At 39.7% G+C, this 19,060-nt stretch overlaps 1 protein-coding gene across 4 annotated transcripts in view; it reads left to right on the top strand.

Annotated features, from left to right (window-relative positions):
* Positions 1 to 19,060, top strand: part of STARD13 (StAR related lipid transfer domain containing 13) — a 309,317-nt gene that overhangs the window by 77,822 nt on the left and 212,435 nt on the right. For all 4 annotated transcript variants that reach the window (XM_054050879.1, XM_054050950.1, XM_054051117.1 and 1 more), the window contains 2 exons: positions 8,295 to 8,441; positions 13,514 to 13,648. In XM_054050879.1, the coding sequence (XP_053906854.1) occupies positions 8,295 to 8,441; positions 13,514 to 13,648 (282 nt within the window). The remainder of the gene's footprint in view (positions 1 to 8,294; positions 8,442 to 13,513; positions 13,649 to 19,060) is intronic.

Raw genomic sequence — 19,060 nt, 5'->3', positions numbered from 1 at the left:
CAGACATATTTAAGAATCCTAAGTATCTTGGGTTTTGGATAAAAGGGTTCGTCTTGGAAAAGATGAACTAATAGCCCATCTTAGGAGAATGCTTCTATGTTTGTGGGATCAGAAGGATCCAAATTGCTTTGAATTTTATGTGATGTCCCTGAAGAGCTTTCTCTTGCCCAGCAGCCTAGCTGTGTGCATGGCTTTGCCTGCTGACTTGAGAGATTGAAGACACTTTTCTTGATTGTTTCAGATGGGTAGCAGTAGAGTTCTTGGAATTGCTAACTGTAGAATTTACTTTCTTTGCCTACTTTCTAGGACAAAGGTGCCACAAGTTAGTTGTCCATCTAAAAGCTCTGTAATATTTAAGCAACGCTGTAGTGGAATGTGAGGGGTAACTCCCTTTGAAATATTGTATCTTCAGTATAGAAGGCACACATAAATCTATTTCAAGAATAGAAGTCTCCTTTGTATTCTAAATGCCTTTTTTTTTTTTTTTCTAGAAGGGTTTTGTATAGTGAGCCAATCTGACTTCCTCCTTCAGCCCCTGTAGGCAAAGCTACCAGTGGTTGAGAGACCTTTACACAGAGCCTCTTTTGACAACAGAGGAGCCCTATCAGTTCAGCAAGAGCAAAGTATGATATTTGGTCTCTGAGATAGGCTGTACATCAGAGTCAACTTTATCTAAATCAATTTTAATATTAGGGAGAAGAGTTAAAGAGCATTGATATTTTTTTGCTTGGGAGACTAGTAATTTATGACTTGAAGTTGTACAATGTATTAATTATCAAAACAATTGGACCTATTGAAGGTTTCTGAAGTGAAAGACACACATTAAAAGATAAATTTAGAGTTGTATAATTTTCTCATAAGCCTTCTCTTGGAAGGCTTTTTGCTTCCAGTATAGGATGAGGTCTGGCAGTGAGGTTAACCCTGACCTCTGGATGTTCTATATGAAGTTGTTTGTTTCTGCCACATTCTCTGAGTTTAAATTTAGATTTGTTGGCAGCTGTAATGGCTGTTGTGGTAAGCTTCATGGGCAAAACATTGAAACAAATGTGCCTCTTATCATATGTTTTTGCTGAATAAGATTGGTGAAGAACACTTGAAAGTTGAAAATCAGAGTGCAGAAGCCTTTGGTCTAAAAGGCACAAGTAGCTGAATGTCTGTAACGTGTTTAGTTCTTAATCCAAGGGAAGAACAAGTAATTGTTTAGGGGATGGGCTATAATCTTGAATACTGTTCTACTTCTAATTTGTAATCGGTAGTAATGAAATTTCACCTATGTCAGTGAACATAGAATCTGGCTATGAATAGGTACATGTAACAAAAACATTAAGCTTGCTGTTCTAAACCAGATGGTGGTTGCTGTAGGACATAGCAACCTGCAACTAAATTTTGCATTTGGCTGATCACTGAATGGCCGGGGTTGGAAGAGACTGCTGGAGATCATCTAGTCCAACTGCCCTGCTAAAGCAGGTTTATCCAGAGTAGATTGCACAGGGACATGTCCAGGCAGGTTTTGAATATCTCTAGAGAAGGAGACTCCACAACCTCCCTGGGCAGCCTGTTCCAGTGCTCCGTCACCCTCACAGTAAAGAAGTTTTTCCTCATGTTCAGGTGGAACTTCCTGTGCTCCAGTTTGTGCCTGTTGCCCCTTGTGCCGTTGCTGAGCATTTTTGAGAAGAGTCTGGACTTGTCCTCTTGACACCCGTGCCTCAGATATTTGTAACCATTGATAAGATCCCCTCTCAGTCTTTTCCAGGCTAAACAGACCTAGAATTCTCAGCCTCTCCTCATATGAGAGATGCTGCAGTCCCCTGGACTCCCTCCAGTAGTTCCTTGTCTTTCTTGAGCTGGGGAGCCCAGAACTGGACACAGTACTCCAGATGTGGACTCATAAACGGTGGGGGAGCATAACATCCCTTGACTTGCTTGCTACTCTCTTCTCAATGTACCCCAGGATACTATTTGCCTTCTTGGCCATGAGGGCACATAGCTGGCTCATAATCAACTTATTGTCTACCAGGACATCCCAGTCCTTTTCTATAGAGTGGCTTTCCAGCTGGTCAGCCCCTAACCTGTACTGGTGCAGGGGGTTGTTCCTCCTGAGGTGCATAACCCCACATTTGCCTTTGTTGAACGTCATTAGGTTCCTCTCTGCCCAGCTTTCCAGCCTGTCCAGACTTTGGTGAATGGCAGCACAGCCTTCTCATGTATCAGGTGCTCCTCTCAGTTTTGTATCATCAGCAAACTCATTAAATGATCGCTAGATGTGTCTTAGTAGATACTAAACAGTTGGGTTAGTTCTTAATATACGATAACTCTGAAGCATAGCAGCTGCATTTGTAATTCCTTTATGTTTAAGGAAGTTCATACTCTTAATTTTGTATTAAGCACAGAGGATGTTAGTTCTGTTTTATATATTTTTGTCCTAACCTGATTGTATGGGACTTTTGAAATCCATATGACAAAGGAGTTAACTTTCAAGACCAATATCTTATTATTTTTCTAATGTATGACATGACCTTCATCGACAAGGTTGTTCCACCTTGACAGATTTGTTTGATGAGGGATTCTCTGGTTTCTCTTTCTACTACTGCTCATCTGTCTAGAATAGAACATGAGGAAACAACTTCAAGTTGCACCAAGGAAGGCTTAGATTGGCTATTAGGCAAAATTTCTTCACCAGAAGTGTTATCAAGCACTAGAACAGGCTGACCAGGAAAGTGTCACTGTCCCTGGACACTGTCCCTGGAGGTGTTTAAGACATGTAGATGTGGCATTTAACAGTTGGACTAAATGATCTTAAGGATCTTTTTCCAACCTAAATGATTCTATGATTCTATGTTCTGATGTAACATATAAAAAGTGTTCCTGTAATGCACTTCTTTCTCTAAGCTTTTCATGTTCTTCAAAAGATAACATTCCTATGCATTGCTGAGTGACTGCAGCGCCAAGAAATAAAGGAGACATTGAGAGTATGTGGAAAGGAGTGTATACCCTGCACACCTTTTTAGGGGAAAAAGGATGAGTAAAGCAGGCCATGATAATTTGGAGTGATATTTTTTTACCTCCTGGAGTACAAGACACAAAAGCTTCCAAAGATGCTTTGACCCTATTGCCCCTGCAGTTGCTGTGGGTAGAATACACTGATACTCAGCTCTTCTGAGCACTTTGATAGCGTCTAATCTTGTTACTAGGGCTGAACACTGGAAAGCTGTGTTGCTTGTGAATGGATTAGGCAGAATTTATTCACTGGTTAGATGCCCTACTGTGTAGGCTGTATATTTTTGAATGTAAGTAGCATCGTGGTTTTGCATTTCAGCAGGAATTTCAGGCAACCTTTGAAATACATAGCAAATCAGCATTTGTTCCAAATGGTGCTTTTGTGCCAAATTTCCAAGTAGTGAATGATATTTATTAACTAGGCCCATTTGGCTTTATTTTGAAGGATAATAAAAGCCCATCTTTTTCCTCATGCCCTTAACAGACACAATATAGAGTCTTAACTGAATGAAAAGAGACAGAACCAAATAGGGAAAGCTAGAAGAGTTACAGTTTCAGGAAGCTCCTTAGGATTTGTATTTTTAAGGAATTGACTGTGGCTTCAGTTCTGTTACAGTAAAACAAGACATTTATAAAAATAAGGGGGTTCGGGTCATACGGATGTATCCTTGAGTGTTGGTGAATGCTGGAAATATTGTTCGAGTAGGTAAGTATTTATCAAGACAAAGGCAAAATGTGCCTCCCAATGCATAGAGCTCTATTTTTCACTGTAACACTGTTATAGATGTAAGTTATTATGTGCATTTGGAGTATCTTCATCAGAAATATTGGGAAGCCTTTCTTAAAGTCTTCATGATTTTTTTCATCTTTGCATTTTTTGTTGAAAATGCTAAATGAGAGACACCCCTCCAGCCCCTTTGAAGTACTCTTTTCTGCCATGGAGCAGAAAATAGACTGTTTGCACTTGTGTAGATCTCTTGTATTTTTCCTTGAACTCAAAAATCTTGACTTCTAATGTAACCTTCAATGTTGGCCACCTAGCACATATATTTTTGCCTGGCTCACTGAAATCAAACACTTTTTACTCATTTCCATGTGTACTTGTTGCCTATGAATTTTTTACCACTGATTGGTAAGAAAGCAAATTCTTATAGCTTCTTTTTTTTCTTAAATTACAGTTTAACTGCATTGAGAAGTAGAACCCTCATATTAGATTTTGACAGACATTCTAAATTTGTTATTCCTGGAGTTTGGTTTGGGTTATGTGTTTTTTTCCTTTTTGCGTTTTTTTGAGCATTTTTTAGTATTGAAAAGAAAAGTACATGAGGAAGCACAACTAAAGGAAAACATGGATTCTTCACTTTGAATAGAAATCAGTGTTGAGGGCATTTATCAACATAGAATCATAGAATTCTGTCTCCTGTTTGTCTTTCCTCCAGTAATTATTTTTTTTTTAGCTTTAGAAGATGTAAAGGAGAATCATAGAATCACCAGGTTGGAAAGGACCCACTGGATCATCAAGTCCAACCGTTCCTAACACTCCCTTAAACCATGTCCCTATGCACTTCATCCACCCTTTCCTTAAACACCTCCAGGGAAGGTGACTCCACCACCTCCCTGGGCAGCCTGTTCCAGCACCCAATGACCCTTTCTGTGAAAATTTTATTCCTGATGTCAAGCCTGAACCTCCCCTGGCGGAGCTTCAGGCCATTCCCCCTTGTCCTGTCCCCTGTCACTTGGGAGAAGAGGCCAGCTCCCTCCTCTCTACAACCTCCTTTCAGGTAGTTGTAGAGAGCAATAAGGTCTCCCCTCAGCCTCTTCTTCTCCAGGCTAAACAACCCCAGCTCTCTCAGCCGCTCCTCATAAGACTTGTTCTCCAGCCCCCTCACCAGCTTCGTTGCTCTTCTCTGGACACGCGCCAGAGCCTCAACATCCTTCTTGTGGTGAGGGGCCCAGAACTGAACACAGTATTCGAGGTGCGGTCTCACCAGTGCCGAGTACAGAGGGAGAATAACCTCCCTGGAACTACTGGTCACACCGTTTCTGATACAAGCCAAGATGCCATTGGCCTTCTTGGCCACCTGGGCACACTGATGGCTCACGTTCAGTTGGCTGTCAACCAACACCCCCAGGTCCTTCTCCTCTAGGCAGCTTTCTAGCCACTGTTCCCCCAGTCTGTAGCACTGCATAGGGTTGTTGTGCCCCAAGTGCAGGTCCCGGCATTTGGCCCTGTTAAACCTCATGCCATTGGCCTCAGCCCAGCAGTCCAGCCTGTTCAGATCCCCTTTGCAGAGCCTCCCTACCCTCCAGCAGATCCACACTTCCACACAGCTTAGTGTAATCCACAAACTTGCTGAGGGTGCACTCAATGCCTTCATCCAGGTCATTGATAAAGACATTGAACAGGGCTGGACCCAGTACCGAGCCCTGGGGAACCCCACTTGTGACTGGCCTCCAGCTGGAGTTAACTCCATTGACCACCACACTCTGGGCCCGACCATCTAACCAGTTTTCAACCCAGGAGAGTGTGCACACGTCCAGGCCAGAGGCTGACAGTTTCTGAAGCAGAACGCTGTGAGAAACTGTGTCAAAGGCTTTACTGAAGTCCAAGAAGACTACATCCACAGCCTTTCCCTCATCCAGTAGTTGAGTCACTTTGTCATAGAAGGCGATCAGGTTAGTTTGGCAAGACCTGCCTTTCATGAACCTGTGTTGACTGGGCCTGATTACCCGGTTCTCTTGCATGTGCTTCATGATAGCACTCAAGATTACCTGTTCCATGACTTTCCCCGGCACTGAGGTCAGACTGACAGGCCTGTAGTTCCCTGGATCCTCCCTGCAACCCTTCTTATAGATGGGCACAACATCAGCCAGCCTCCAGTCCAGTGGAACTTCCCCAGTCAGCCAGGACCTCTGGAAGATGATGGAAAGGGGTTTGGAAAGGACATCCGCCAGCTCCTTCAATACTCTTGGGTGGATCTCATCTGGCCCCATAGACTTGTGGGTGTCTAGCTGGGCAAGCAAGTCTCTAACCTCCTCCTCTTGGATCATTGGAGCCTCATTCTGCTCCTCTAACTCCTGGGTTTGTACACAGAGGAAACAACTTTCTTTGCTATTAAAGACTGAGGCAAAGAAGTCATTAAGTACCTCAGCCTTGTCCTTATCCCCTGTCACTGTTGTTCCTTCTACATCCAATAGGGACTGAATATTCTCCCTAGTCTTCCTTTTCTTCTTGATGAATTTATAGAAAGATTTTTTTATTATCTATCACAGACTTAGCCAATTTGATTTCTAGTTGGGCCTTAGCCCTCCCGATTTTTTCCTGCACGATCTCACTTCCTCCCCTGTAGTCCACCCAAGACACCTGCCCTTTCCTCCAAAGCTCATAGACCTTCTTGTTCTTTTTTGATGCATCCCAAAATCTTCCTGCTCAACCAAGCTGGCTTTTTCCCCTGACAGCTCCTTTTCCGGAACATGGGGATTGCTTGCTCCTGAGCTGCTAGGATTTCATTTTTTAAGAGCGCCCAGCCCTCGTGGACTCCCTTGCCCTGAAGGACTGTCTCCCATGGGACTTTGCCAACTAACCTTCTGAACAGTCCAAAGTCTGCCCTCTGGAAGTTTAATGTGACTGTTTTGCTAATCTCCTTCTTTATCCCACCTAGAATTGAAAACCCTATCATCTCATGATCGCTTACTCCTAGGCATCCCCCAACCGTTCCATCCACCACAAGACCTTCTCTATTCTCTATGCACATTTCCTTTGTAAGATCATCTCAGAAATGATTCAACATGAGGCACATTTTTTGATACTCAACGTTCTGTGGAATAGCTTGTATTTCCCATATTTTTTTAAAAATATTTTGGAAGACAATGGGAAGTAATCAAAGAATGTGTTTAAGCAATTTTAATAGCTTTGGAGTTGAAATAACTCTTCAGGAAGAATGCTCAGGGGTTATTAAAATTCAGGAAATTCCAAATAAAGATTGAATATTCAGTTTTCTGTGTTTCTAAATAATCCCTCCAGAAATAATACGAGCCCCTTGGAACGGAACATGATTCTATTGGTAGTAGGGGAACAAATGTCTGATGATCTCGGCCCTTGTTCTTAGTTACTGTGGTGAAGATGAGCAGTTCCATTAGTAGTAATGTATGTCAGTGTAATACTGGAGTGAGCCTTCTGGAGTCTATTCGTAAAGTTTGGGGGTTTTTTACTACAGTAGTGAGCAAATTACAATTATCTCAGTCCCACTTGCAAAACCCTCATGAGGAAACAAAGCACCATAAAGATTTGTCAGGTAAGAGTGATAATAATATTCATCTAGCTCCTGTAGGTGTTGTGGAGCATTGGTATGATGCTCTTAGGATTTTGGTAGGATGGCAAAATAGCTTTACTGTTTGTATGCTCAGTCTGCTAGAATGGTTTGCTATTATCTTCTGTGCAAAGATACGTATTGTTTGTGAAAGTGAAAAAGATGAAAGAATTTAATTAGCTTCAGGACATAAACTAATCTGGGGAGCTGTAGCTGCGTGTGGTGACAGAGATCAATGTGATTGTATTTTTCTCATGGATCTTTAGAAGTAATTTGACTGAGGAAAATGAGGCATAATGCTCCAGGGAGTGCCGTGAAAAGATGGTTAAGGAGAGTAACTGGAGAGGGCTTTGAGGAAACTAAGGAATAAGAAAAGTATTTTTGGTGGTGGAACTGCAATGGATTAAAGTATTCATTATACAGTGAAGCAATGCAGATAAAAGGGGAAGGTGCATCCATGAAAACAGAACGTTTTTGAGACCAATGAAGTATTTCGGCCACACAAGCAGAGTTTCCTAATGGATGGGCAGAAGAAAGTTGCAAGACTTGATCAAGTCTGGAATTAGAGTTGAGAATAAAATACACTGCACAAGATGACCTTAAATGTCCTGATCCTTATCAACAGCAAGCAGTCAGTGGAGAGATGCTAAAATAGAAATGACATAAGGAGGAAACATTAAAGTTATTCTGATTTTGATCTTGGTTGTACGGAGCTTGAGCTGGCAGTGGTTCATCCAAACCAAAGTGTTAGAAAGCCATTCAGATATAAGAAGGTGGAATGTGATTGTTTGGATATGAAGAGCAGCTATGAATATGTGTCGTCAGGACTGGAGTGATAATTGAAGCTTTCTAAATGGAGAAAGTTACCCAAAGGCAGGGAAAGAACTGGTCAGCTTTTTTCTTGAGGGCTAGCCAGAAAAATGAGAAACTTCAAGTTAGTAAAAGCCTGAATATTTTAAGACTTAGTGTATGTTTGGTTTCTTTTAGACCCAACCCGAAAAAGGATCTGAATGGTCAGACTCTATGTCTTGCCTTATGAAGAAGCTGGAACAGTTGAACTTAGATATTGAAGAAGCTCTGAGTGGTGGCTCTTCTCCCTCCAGTACCCCTTCTACCAACAGGCACATGCAACTGGTAAGAATGTGTGTCGTATAATATGTTTTATAATGTTTAGTTATGAGATGCTCATCAAGCCATGGTTTTCAGATCTGGTTGTGTTTCTGGATAGGCTGAGGAGCTTGGGTTCAATGATGAAGTAAGTTACAGTTTTCATGTAATATTAACAAACTCTCGTGAGCTGCTGAGACAATGAATGGCCAAACAAACATAAATGTCATAAGGTGAAAGTTGTAAGTTTTCTGTCAGTATGGCTTAAAATCAATGAACGCCTTTTCTAGAGTGGGCTTTGAATCAAGCTATCATTTGATAGTTTTTCAGGATAGAATATTGTTATATTAAAGTTCCAGTGCTAACCTATTTATACTTGTTATATTTATTTAAAGAAATGACAGCAAGAGAGTCACTGTGTATCTTTATTGAGTTGAATTAATATTTTTGTTCCTTTACTTTATCTGAATATTTGATTTAGAGCTGCATTTGTATTCCTCTAGTTAAGAATATTTTGTGACAGCAGGTGTCATCAATTGATGACATGCAGTTTCCTGAGCTTTTCTTTTGTTGTCAAATAGCATTAAGGAGCAATTATATTATTTTAGTAATTTTTGAATAAGCAAGGGTTTTTTATAGGTGGAATTAACTGGAAAATGAACAATGTGAGAAGCAGGAGTGTTTGTTTGCCTCTTAAGTCTACGATTAAAGTAATTTCTTAAGGTAGAGTTGTTTGAGTTTGCAGCTCTGATTGTTTGTGCTGGCTTGAAACTCCTAAAAGGTGAGTTGTTTAAATATTTTTGCCATCACCACTGTTTCAATGCTACTTCCGTTTGTGAAAGTAAATTCTTCAAGTAAATATCTGCGCAGACCACTGTAAATGTTCTTGAAGGTGGGAAGTTCGGGATATTGCATCTCAGTGTTGTACTTTGCAGTATGTGTTTTCACATTCAGCAGAGAGAGTGTTAGTAACAGAGTGGCCATGACTGCCTCTCTTTTCTTATTGTACATGTCAGCAAGTCAGGACCATGTCTGTCCAACTGAATTCATTTCATAATTAAATTGTCTATTAATGGACAGTGTTGTGTCTTCTTGTAGGAGACTTCTTTAATGTCTTCTTATGGGATGGCAGTGTAGTCTGCTTTTCTGCTTTAAAGTGAAACCCAAGCCATTAGAGTTCAAGCACTTCCCTTTGTGAGGCAGTGTGGTTTTGCTAACCGGTGATCCAAACACCTGTGATTTTATGGCTGTGCCTGTCCTACTAAGGCAAAACCCATGTTTTGTTTAGGCATCATTTCTTTTCCATGATGACTTGAACATCATAGGATACGGGACTCCAAATCCATTGCTGGGACATTTAGCGAAGGGCATTGTAGTGTGTAGACAGCAGAAAACCAAATCCAAATAGGCTATGATTTCAAATGCCCTTTGATACATAAGAACAACAACATAAAAAGTGGTTGCATAGAGAATGTCAACACTAACATCCTAGATGCTTGAACTTCTTTTACTGAAGCATAGTGGCAAGACATTTTCTGAGTACAGAGTCTGGGACTTTGAGCACAGCCTTCTTCCTGGGATATATTACCCTATGAAAAGCCTGTGCTAGTGATACAGAGCTGGTCATGCTTAATATGCTGATAAAAGCTGCCTCCAAGCCAGTCTTACACAGTCTTGGCACACTTGTTTCCCTATCCAATAGTTGCATCTGTTTGGGTAAGTCCAAAAAGATTTTCAGGGTGTTTCTAACATCAGTGCCAAAATCACTATTTTTCTCAGTGTGACATTTGAGCAATTTAACTCCTTTTTATTAGGTCTTGTCTTCTTTCCACTCTGAAGCAGAAGAGCTTGCTTCAGTTTTATTGTCTGTGGGCAGGAAAACATCATGTTAATCAGCCACATTATTATTTGGCATACTGGAAGTGTCCTTTAAGACTGCAAGAGCCACTTTGACTACAGGAACTGCAGAGGTCTTTTAACACAAAGGTCTTCCTGATGAAAATAGAAAATAGTCAGGGGCAATCCTGTTGTAGAAGTGGTGTTGGGATGCCCTTCGCTGTTTCCTGCAAAGGTATTTGTAGTCAAAGCATTTCTGAACATGGGAATCATCTGCCCTAATTAGAACATTTAAGAATAATTTGTGTCAAAATGGGTTGACCTTGGTTTTTCCATATAGTCAGAGAAGCTAAATATATCCTGCTGAATCTCTCCATAAATTTACCGTGAAGAAACAGATTTTGAAAATCTCAGAATAACAGTTGCCGTGGAAAAAATGAACAGATGCTTGTTTTCATACAAATTGTATGAGTGCATTATCTTCTGTCAATTCGTCCCATTTGGTCCATATTTTTTATTAAAGTTTGTAATTTGTTCCACACATATAAAATGTTTTATCACTCATAATTAAACTTGAATAGGAATAAGATATATCTCAGACATATGTTTACTAGTAACTGTGTAAATTTGGCTCCTATACAATTATGAACCACTTATGGGTTCTTCATATGTTTTTATCCTATTTTTGACTGTATAAACTGGGAACTGATGCAAGATATAATGATTGAAAAGGATTTTGGGCGAAGTACTCACAGATGCAAGGCCAGCTTGTAGACCAGAGATCTCAGAAGTAGGTGACTACTCTATGCGTAGCAACAAGTTCAGTGGAGTGGCTGCTCTGATAATTGGAGGATGTGGGCAATTTTTAAGAGATGACAGTATTTATTTATTATGGCAGATGCTGTGTCTCAGAAGTACATTTTGTAATTCAGTCACTAGGTTGAGTCAGACAGTTTTCTACTTAAAGATTTTTCATCTGTTTGTGGAAGTAACTCTGACATTTTATTATTTTTCAGGTTTTTCTGTTGTGAAGATATCATTAATAATACTCGATTGAACTAAAATTTTGCTGGTATAAGTCTAGATATTTGCTAATGAAAATAGACTGAGTGAATAAATGTTATGGGAGTTATTGGGTGAGAATACAGGGTCTTGCAGTATTTTGGTGGGCAAATTTAAGGTGTTTTGTGAAGCAGAATAACTTTTAGATGAATACTAAGAGGTGGTCTGTCTTTACATCTGTGTCAACTGCAAGTTACTGCTGGTCAGTTTTTTATTGGGAAATAGCATTGAGTCATAGCACTGGCTGGATGACTCCATATCTGATCCAGAAAAGACATTGAAAATAATTATCTGTCATCGAATTATATTCTGAAACATTTTCTCACCAATGCTATAAATACGTGATTTAAGTACAAAAAAGCTGGGCTATCTGAATGCACTAAGACCAAAACTGATAGCTTTGGAAAACTGCAGTTAGTAGTCCTACTCCTCTAAAACCTATGCTTTTCCTATGAAAAAAGTCTGTCTTAGCAATATGGAGGTGGTACTCTGTATTAAATAACAGAGATAAAACAATCTTGCTGTGAATAGCTTGTTTCTCTGTTGCTTAATGTACCTGCTTTATTGCCATTTGGTGTCTTGTACTTAGTGTCAGTACAGAAAAAAAAGCACTTCTGAAGAATGAGAATCAGATTTTTCAGTTTTAGACCTTTGTCATTCATGGATAGTGACAGAGAAATCCTGTTTGATTTTAATTAACCCATCTTATGTTAGTGACATGCCTTTCCCTGAACAATATTTTGTCCTTAACTTACTCATTCTTTTCATTCTTTTGCAGCAATTTATTATCTTCAAACTTTTTTAGGCCCCATTCTGATTCTTTTGTCAACTCTGCAAAGACTCCTTGCTTTACAGCCCTAAAAAATGCACTAACTGGGAATTAGGCAGTTACTGATAAATACTAGCTGCAGATTTGTTCTCTTATGAAGGGGAACAGTCAGAAAATTGGTTGATTTTCACAGAATCACAGAATGGTATAGTTTGGAAGGGATCTCTGGACCTCATCCAGTCCAACCCCCGTGCTAATGCAGGTTCACCTAGTGTAGGTTGCACAGGAACCTGTTGAGGATGGTTTTGGATGTCTCCAGGTAAAGAGATTCCACAATCTCTCGGGGCAGCCTGTTCCAGTGCTCTGTCACCCTCACAGTAAAGAAGTTTTCCTCATGTTGAGGCAGAACCTCCTGTGCTCCAGTTTGTGCCCATTGCCCCTTGCCCTGTTGCTGGGCACCATTGAGAAGAGCCTGGCCCCATCGTCCCGACATCTGCCCCTTAGATATTTATAAGCATTGATAAGATACCTTCTCAGTCTTCTATTTTCCAGGCTGAACAAATTGAGCTCACTCAGCCTGTCCTCCTAAGAGAGATGCTTTGGTTCCCTCATCATCTTCATGGCCATCTGCTGGACTCTCTCCAGTCGTTCCTTGTCTCTTCTTAGCTGAGGAGCCTAGAACTGGACACAGTTTTGATTGATTGTACCTAACTGCTTGGGACTGCTCTTCGGTGCACCCATGGTCCTGGTTCCCTGATTGTTCCCAGCACAAATCCTGCTAGATTGCAGCATGGCTTGCTGGTTGCTCACACACCTCACTCTTCTTTTGAGGCAAACCGGGATACATGGAGGAACTTTGTGTAGTTGTTCTCTTCCTGGCTTTGCATTCAGTGTGGCTGGGTACATGTGGGCCCAGAGTTAGGACGCATATCTTTTAAAAAATAGTGTGGAAGTGGAGCAGTCAGGTGAGATCTCCCCAGGTTTGGGGGACAAGGAAAAGTGGATTTGAGAAGTTCCCTGTCTGTGACTTGAAAACAGGAATTTGCTGTGTCTGTGTTTAAGTTAGAAAAATAAAAACAGGAAATAAAGTGAAAAAATAATTTTAAATTAATTTAATATTTTTATTTTTTTTAATGTAGAGATGATTCACTTGCTTGATAGTTTTGAAGGTGTACTACTGTTAATTAGTACTCCACTGTACACTGGTTGATAAGGAAACCGCTTCACATAATAATATGGATGTCTCCCTAGCAAAATGTGAAAATGATGCAGCAGGTGGTTTTAAGAAAAAAGATTGGGGCTAAATATTTACGTTACATTAGAGAGAGAAAAACTTTAAAAAGATAAAATTCTGATGTTTTTATCTTGCAGTTGACATTACAAATATTTATGACATGCCTTTATTTACAGGGTTTTTAAAATTCTCTTACAGTGTCCTGTTCAAGTGAAGACAAGCTTTTATGGAGATCATCAAGGAAAGGGATCTTGGACAAATAAAAGAGCAGACTACCCAGATCTAGACTGTTTACCTTACCCAGTGCCATCTGGAGCACGACCTAAAACTGATGTAAGTAGCTACAGCATTTTTACAACATTCTCTGACTCTCAGGTTTAGCAATCTCAAAATTTACTATTTATCATTACAATTGTCCTTTTGTTTATTCTTAGTAGTTTGTTCTGCCAATATTGCACCGTACAGAGGAGTTCGGTTTGCAGAAGAGATACAGATAAGAGTTAAGTCAATAGCCAGTGAAACTTCAGGGCTGTAGAATTGATGTAATCCCATTTTAGATAAATAGTGAAGATTTCTACGTCTGAACCCATCGCTTGGACTGCCTTTATACTCAGTGGAAAGAGTTTGGCATTTGTAAAGAGTAATTAATCTCACCTGGAGATTAGATGTGATGGATTCCAGGCATCAGATCAACAACTGCATCTTCTTCTTCATTGCTTATTTTAGAATTAGTCTCTTAGGATTTTTAATTTGGCTGCTGGTTAGGCCAAATTCAGGGCAGATTCAGCCCTCCATTCTCTGTAATCAGAAGTGTTGAGCTCTGGAGGTTTAGTTAAGCCCTATTTCAACCAATAATAGCAGTATTTGTTTGGGTTATTTTAATAAGGTAATGCTGCAATCTAAGTCTGTTAAAATCTGTCAGAGGTTTTTCTCAAAAGGCTTTGATTCACTTCCTCAGTAGCTAAATGTCAGCTATTTTAGGATGAGTGTCTTTATACCAAAATACAGATGGTTTTGCCTCTCAGATTTATATTACTTGGGTGCCAGCAGTGCCCATGATAATCGCACAGTATAAAAATGGCTTTACTGGATTGAATCAAAGATATTTATAGTCCAGCATTCTTTCTTTCCCAGTGGTGAATGTTTGATGTTCAGGAAAGCAGCGTAAGAACAGTGTAAGCAGATAGTAAGCTGCCTCAGCTTCCTTTAGGATGTTTACCGTGCAGACACATTGAAGCCAGTCACTGTGTAGCAGTTTTGGAATTAATAGCACCCAAGAGTCTTTTTCTGCCACCAGTCACTTATTTTTATTCATTTGTTCTTTTGATATTCAAAGCATCTTGTAGTAATGAGTTCCAAAGTTTAATTATGGAGTATGTGAAAAAAAACACTTATTTGTTGTAAATTTGCTACTGGATTATTATTTTGGTTGTAATTCTTGTACTGTGAAAAACTGAATCATAGAAATCTTGTAGAAAGTAGTGAATACCTGATATTGGAGCTTTTTTCCAATATGTCTGATTGTATTTATTGGTATTGGCCCGTTTGTCTTGTTTGTTCAGCACCATGAGCAGCAATTGGCAGTCAGGTTTTGTTTTTATCAACCTCTGTAATTTAATGCAATTGGAAGCTCTGTCTCTTTTTATACCTCCATTTTCTAGATAATTTATTAGTGTATTGAACAGATATAGTGAGACTGTCAGGTAATATCCATCCACTGTAAAAGAAAGCAACCAATTACTCCTAAGGGTTTTTTTGCTTTTAGTTAGCACTGCAAAGAAATTTTTATTTCTTGATGTCTTTTTTTCCCCCTTTTTCCTCTTTGACAGCATCATTTAAGTCAGATAGATAACGTCATCAGAAACGTTTTGAAATGGAAGTACGTTGTATCAGCCAAATCACCCACATCGGCATGATGATTCAAAGTACTTGCCTAGATTACTGAGACGTGTCCTCCAAAAGCCATGCTTATGTTTCCCTGTTAGCCTGTGTTACTATCAATGTGTTTATTCTGTTCTTAAGCATACTTTCTGGTAAACTTCTGCCACATTTATCAGTCCTAGTAGCATCTCTTCCGCAAATAGCTCCAGAGGCGTTTTCAAATATTGGCATCACATATAATAACACATTAATTCTGTAGCCCAGCAGTTTGCTTTCTCCGGATGAGGTGCTTGTTTCAAGTTATCTACAGAATTTTGATTAAAGCAAAACCTATTGTACTAAAAGTATTTTTAAAACTGTCACACTGTTCATCTGCCAAAGAATGAGATGCATGCCACCATACAAATTCTGTATTTCATTAAATGAACCTACTCATGTTCATTGAAATGTAAATTTGAAGGTGGGCTCCACTTGCTTACGAGTTGAAAATATTATTGTCTTCCCACTAGCTATTTCTTTTCCTTGGAAAATAAATTTGGTGTTTTCCATTTCTGAAAAAATCCAAACATTTATTCTGATTGTTGTTTTTCTAGTTGGAGTGGATAGTAGAATTCAGTAAAATTAAGATATTTGCCAACTTTATTTGTTTTTTTGCCTCAGTCAAATGTTCAGGCATGTACAAATATCTGCTTAACTGCCTTCCCACTAGTACTATGTAAATATTTTTGGACGATGCTTCAGTAGTACGGTTGTTTGGCTAGAATTGTGTAAGGGAGAAGGCAGAGAGAAGTTGAAAAGAATTTTTGGTTCTTTGTCTTTTCTGAAGTCTATGTTTCTGTTTTTGTTGAATTTAGGAAATACTAGTAAAATAAATAGCAGTTCATGGATCTTCATCAGTGCAGTACATGTAACGTGTCAAACATTTGTAAGACTGGCAGTGTCATGCAGAAAGTTGCTTAGGTCACTATCCATTATAGAATCCTACTGGATTCACAGCATTTCTTTAGACTAGAACTGGTGCTTTAAATTGGGGATAAATGTTGAAATTGGGTGTTTGCAATTTTCATTCAGGTGAGTAGATCATTTTACCTCCTTCAAAGTGCTGTGTTTGGTGAATGCTATGTTTCAGGCAAATACAAACAATGCCCTGTCTAGCTCCAGACATGCAGTCTGCATGACTCTGTCATATCTTTCTGATACCTGAATTTTAACTGTTTTCCATATTTTTTAAGAAGGGCATGCGAAAGTCACTTTTATTGCAGTAAAGGGGATGGATCCAAATGACAACAGGCCTAATCCCTTCCCTGCCACACCCAGATTGCATCCATTTAACTCCCATGATCCAAGGGGTATCATACATAACTTGGGAGTAAAACAGAGATAAATCAGACCTGTGGTATTTTGATGAGCTAGTTTTTCTTCTCTTGCAATTTATTACGAGTCAGGAGGTCAAAAAGAGCTTATCTGTCTCCACTCCCCAGGATCTCATATGCCCAGGCATTTAGAGAACCAAATAGGCTGTAACTTATTGAGATTAGAAAATATAGCAAACAAGACCAATGTTAGAAATAGCAGGGATGCTGTAATTCAGGAATAATATGCAGAGAATTATGCAGGACCCAGTTGTTCAATTCTCAGTAAAAGGCAGTGATGTTAGCTGCATGCTTGCATGGATACCAACTAGGCTGACAGCTTAAAAAATGCAAAAGTTTCTTTGGCAAACCTGTGTCACAGTAGGTATTCTTTTTCTATGCCTTTGAATGATGACTCACTCTTGTTACAACATTTTTGATGGAATAACAGTGAAAATCAAGTTTTTAGGGCAAAGTTGTTTCATGTCATGTTTCCCCTCCTTCCTTCCCCCAAAAGTGTTGCTTCACTGAAACGTTATTTATGAGGTACTAAAGGAAATATGTACCTAAGGTGGTAGGCAAATCAGGTGCCCGAGAGACAAACAGCAATGTTTTACGTGACAAATGCAGACATTTATAAGTCCATATCTACATCATGGAAATTCCATTAACAGAGAGAAAAAACCCACTTCTACAGCAAGTTCCAGCTCACCCTAAAGCTGTTGTTTGAATATAGGTCATCTGGTTGAAGCGTTTTGTGCACCCAAAGTGCTGATGTTGGTTTGAGTATTTGAAGAAGCTGAAGTGAGTGGCTGAAGCATAGGTGCTTAGAGCTGGGGAGCTAAATCCTTCCCATGGCGTATAGGTTACAGCCTTGCATTTGAAGGTCAGTGCCTGCCTCTCCATGCACTGAGCAGAGGAAACTTTGGGACTGGGACAGTCTGATTTAGGAGTCTAATTACAGGTGGTGTGAAAACCTTCTAGCTCTTGCAGATACCACAACACCCTCTGCAGCATGTACTCCACGCATCAGTGAGGGAAGGCAACTTCATACATTAGTAACAAGGTGGGCTTTTTCCTTTATCTGCAATAAGTCTGTTTTATGTTTTCTTTTTAAGTACAGTTGATGAGCACAGTTTTGATTTCTTATGTTTTAGTTCCACAAGAAGCTTGAGTACGTTAAACTGAGAGGGCTAAAGTTAATCATTTTATAGGTTTTGGGCTTGTTTTAACCTGGATTCATGATCTGGCTCACTGCTCAGTCACATGAATATGTAAGCTGGTGCAAGAAAGGATCAGAATGGCTGGAGATGAGACAGGGTGAATTACTTCTTTCAGCAGCAGAGCCAGCTTCTGATAGTTTAAGCTATTTGTGGAACTATAGTTTATCTGTACTAAGCCACTTGATCAGAAAATGGGAAGCAAAACACTGCTTTGTAACCTATGTCACTGAAGTGTTTGTGATTCTTTTAAGAAGTTGGGTTTTTTTCTGGTAAATGCCGTTTGATACTATAAACACTGTCTTAGAATTTAGGCTAGAGGTTCTAGAGATGGCTGCTATCTTCTGAGGTTGTTTAGAAATGTAGAACTAGTAATACCATTATTTATGACTATAGCAGTCATTGTCTCTCTGTAGGCAGTGCTATGCTTGCCTGACCCTCTGACAATGTTTGAGGCCAGAGGAATTTAAAATTAAAAACAGCTGAAGGAAAATCACCATAATTTTTTCACATGCATTGCTTGTTCAATATTGCTGGCCCTCGACCAGTGGGGATCAGAGATTATTCCATTAGTGAGCAAGTGTGACAAGCCTTTTATCAGATTGCTGCCAACGTCCAGTGCAGAAGGAAGTTATAATGTGAAAACTCATAACAACTTGTGTTTCTACTAAGCATTCTTTTGGAATTTGAGGATCTTAAAGTATTTACAAACTTTAGGCTGATCCTTTGTGCCTCCATGAAATATGTAAGCAGTCTTCATTTTACCTTTGAGATTAGAAGATAAATGTATATAGCCTGGCTCTAAAACAAATATCACACACTCTCACTCCTCAATGTGGTCATGAATTTATGGGTTTCTGGTACAATTTACAGCAGCAGTTATGTCCATTTTCTAGTAGAGTGTGTTTCTCTAGGTGAAGATTAGATGGGTCGTGCTTTACTCTGCCCTCTGCTGAAAAATCGGGAGGACTAAGGCCCAACTAGAAATCAAATTGGCTAAGTCTGTGATAGATAATAAAAAATCTTTCTATAAATTCATCAAGAAGAAAAGGAGGACTAGGGAGAATATTCAGTTCCTGTTGGATGCAGAAGCAACAACAGTGACAAAGGATGAGGACAAGGCTGAGGTACTTAGTGCTGTCTTTGCCTCAGACTTTAATAGTAAGGGAAGTTGTTCCACCTGTGTACAAACCCAGGAGTTAGAGGAGCAGAATGAGGCTCCCATGATCCAAGAGGAGGAGGTTAGAGACTTGCTTGCCCAGCTAGACACCCACAAGTCTATGGGGCCGGAT

Source organism: Cuculus canorus, chromosome 1, assembly GCF_017976375.1.
Source record: "Cuculus canorus isolate bCucCan1 chromosome 1, bCucCan1.pri, whole genome shotgun sequence".
NCBI lineage: Eukaryota > Metazoa > Chordata > Aves > Cuculiformes > Cuculidae > Cuculus > Cuculus canorus.
Note: the sequence above shows the minus strand (reverse complement) of the source record. Positions and strands in the feature narration are given on the sequence as shown.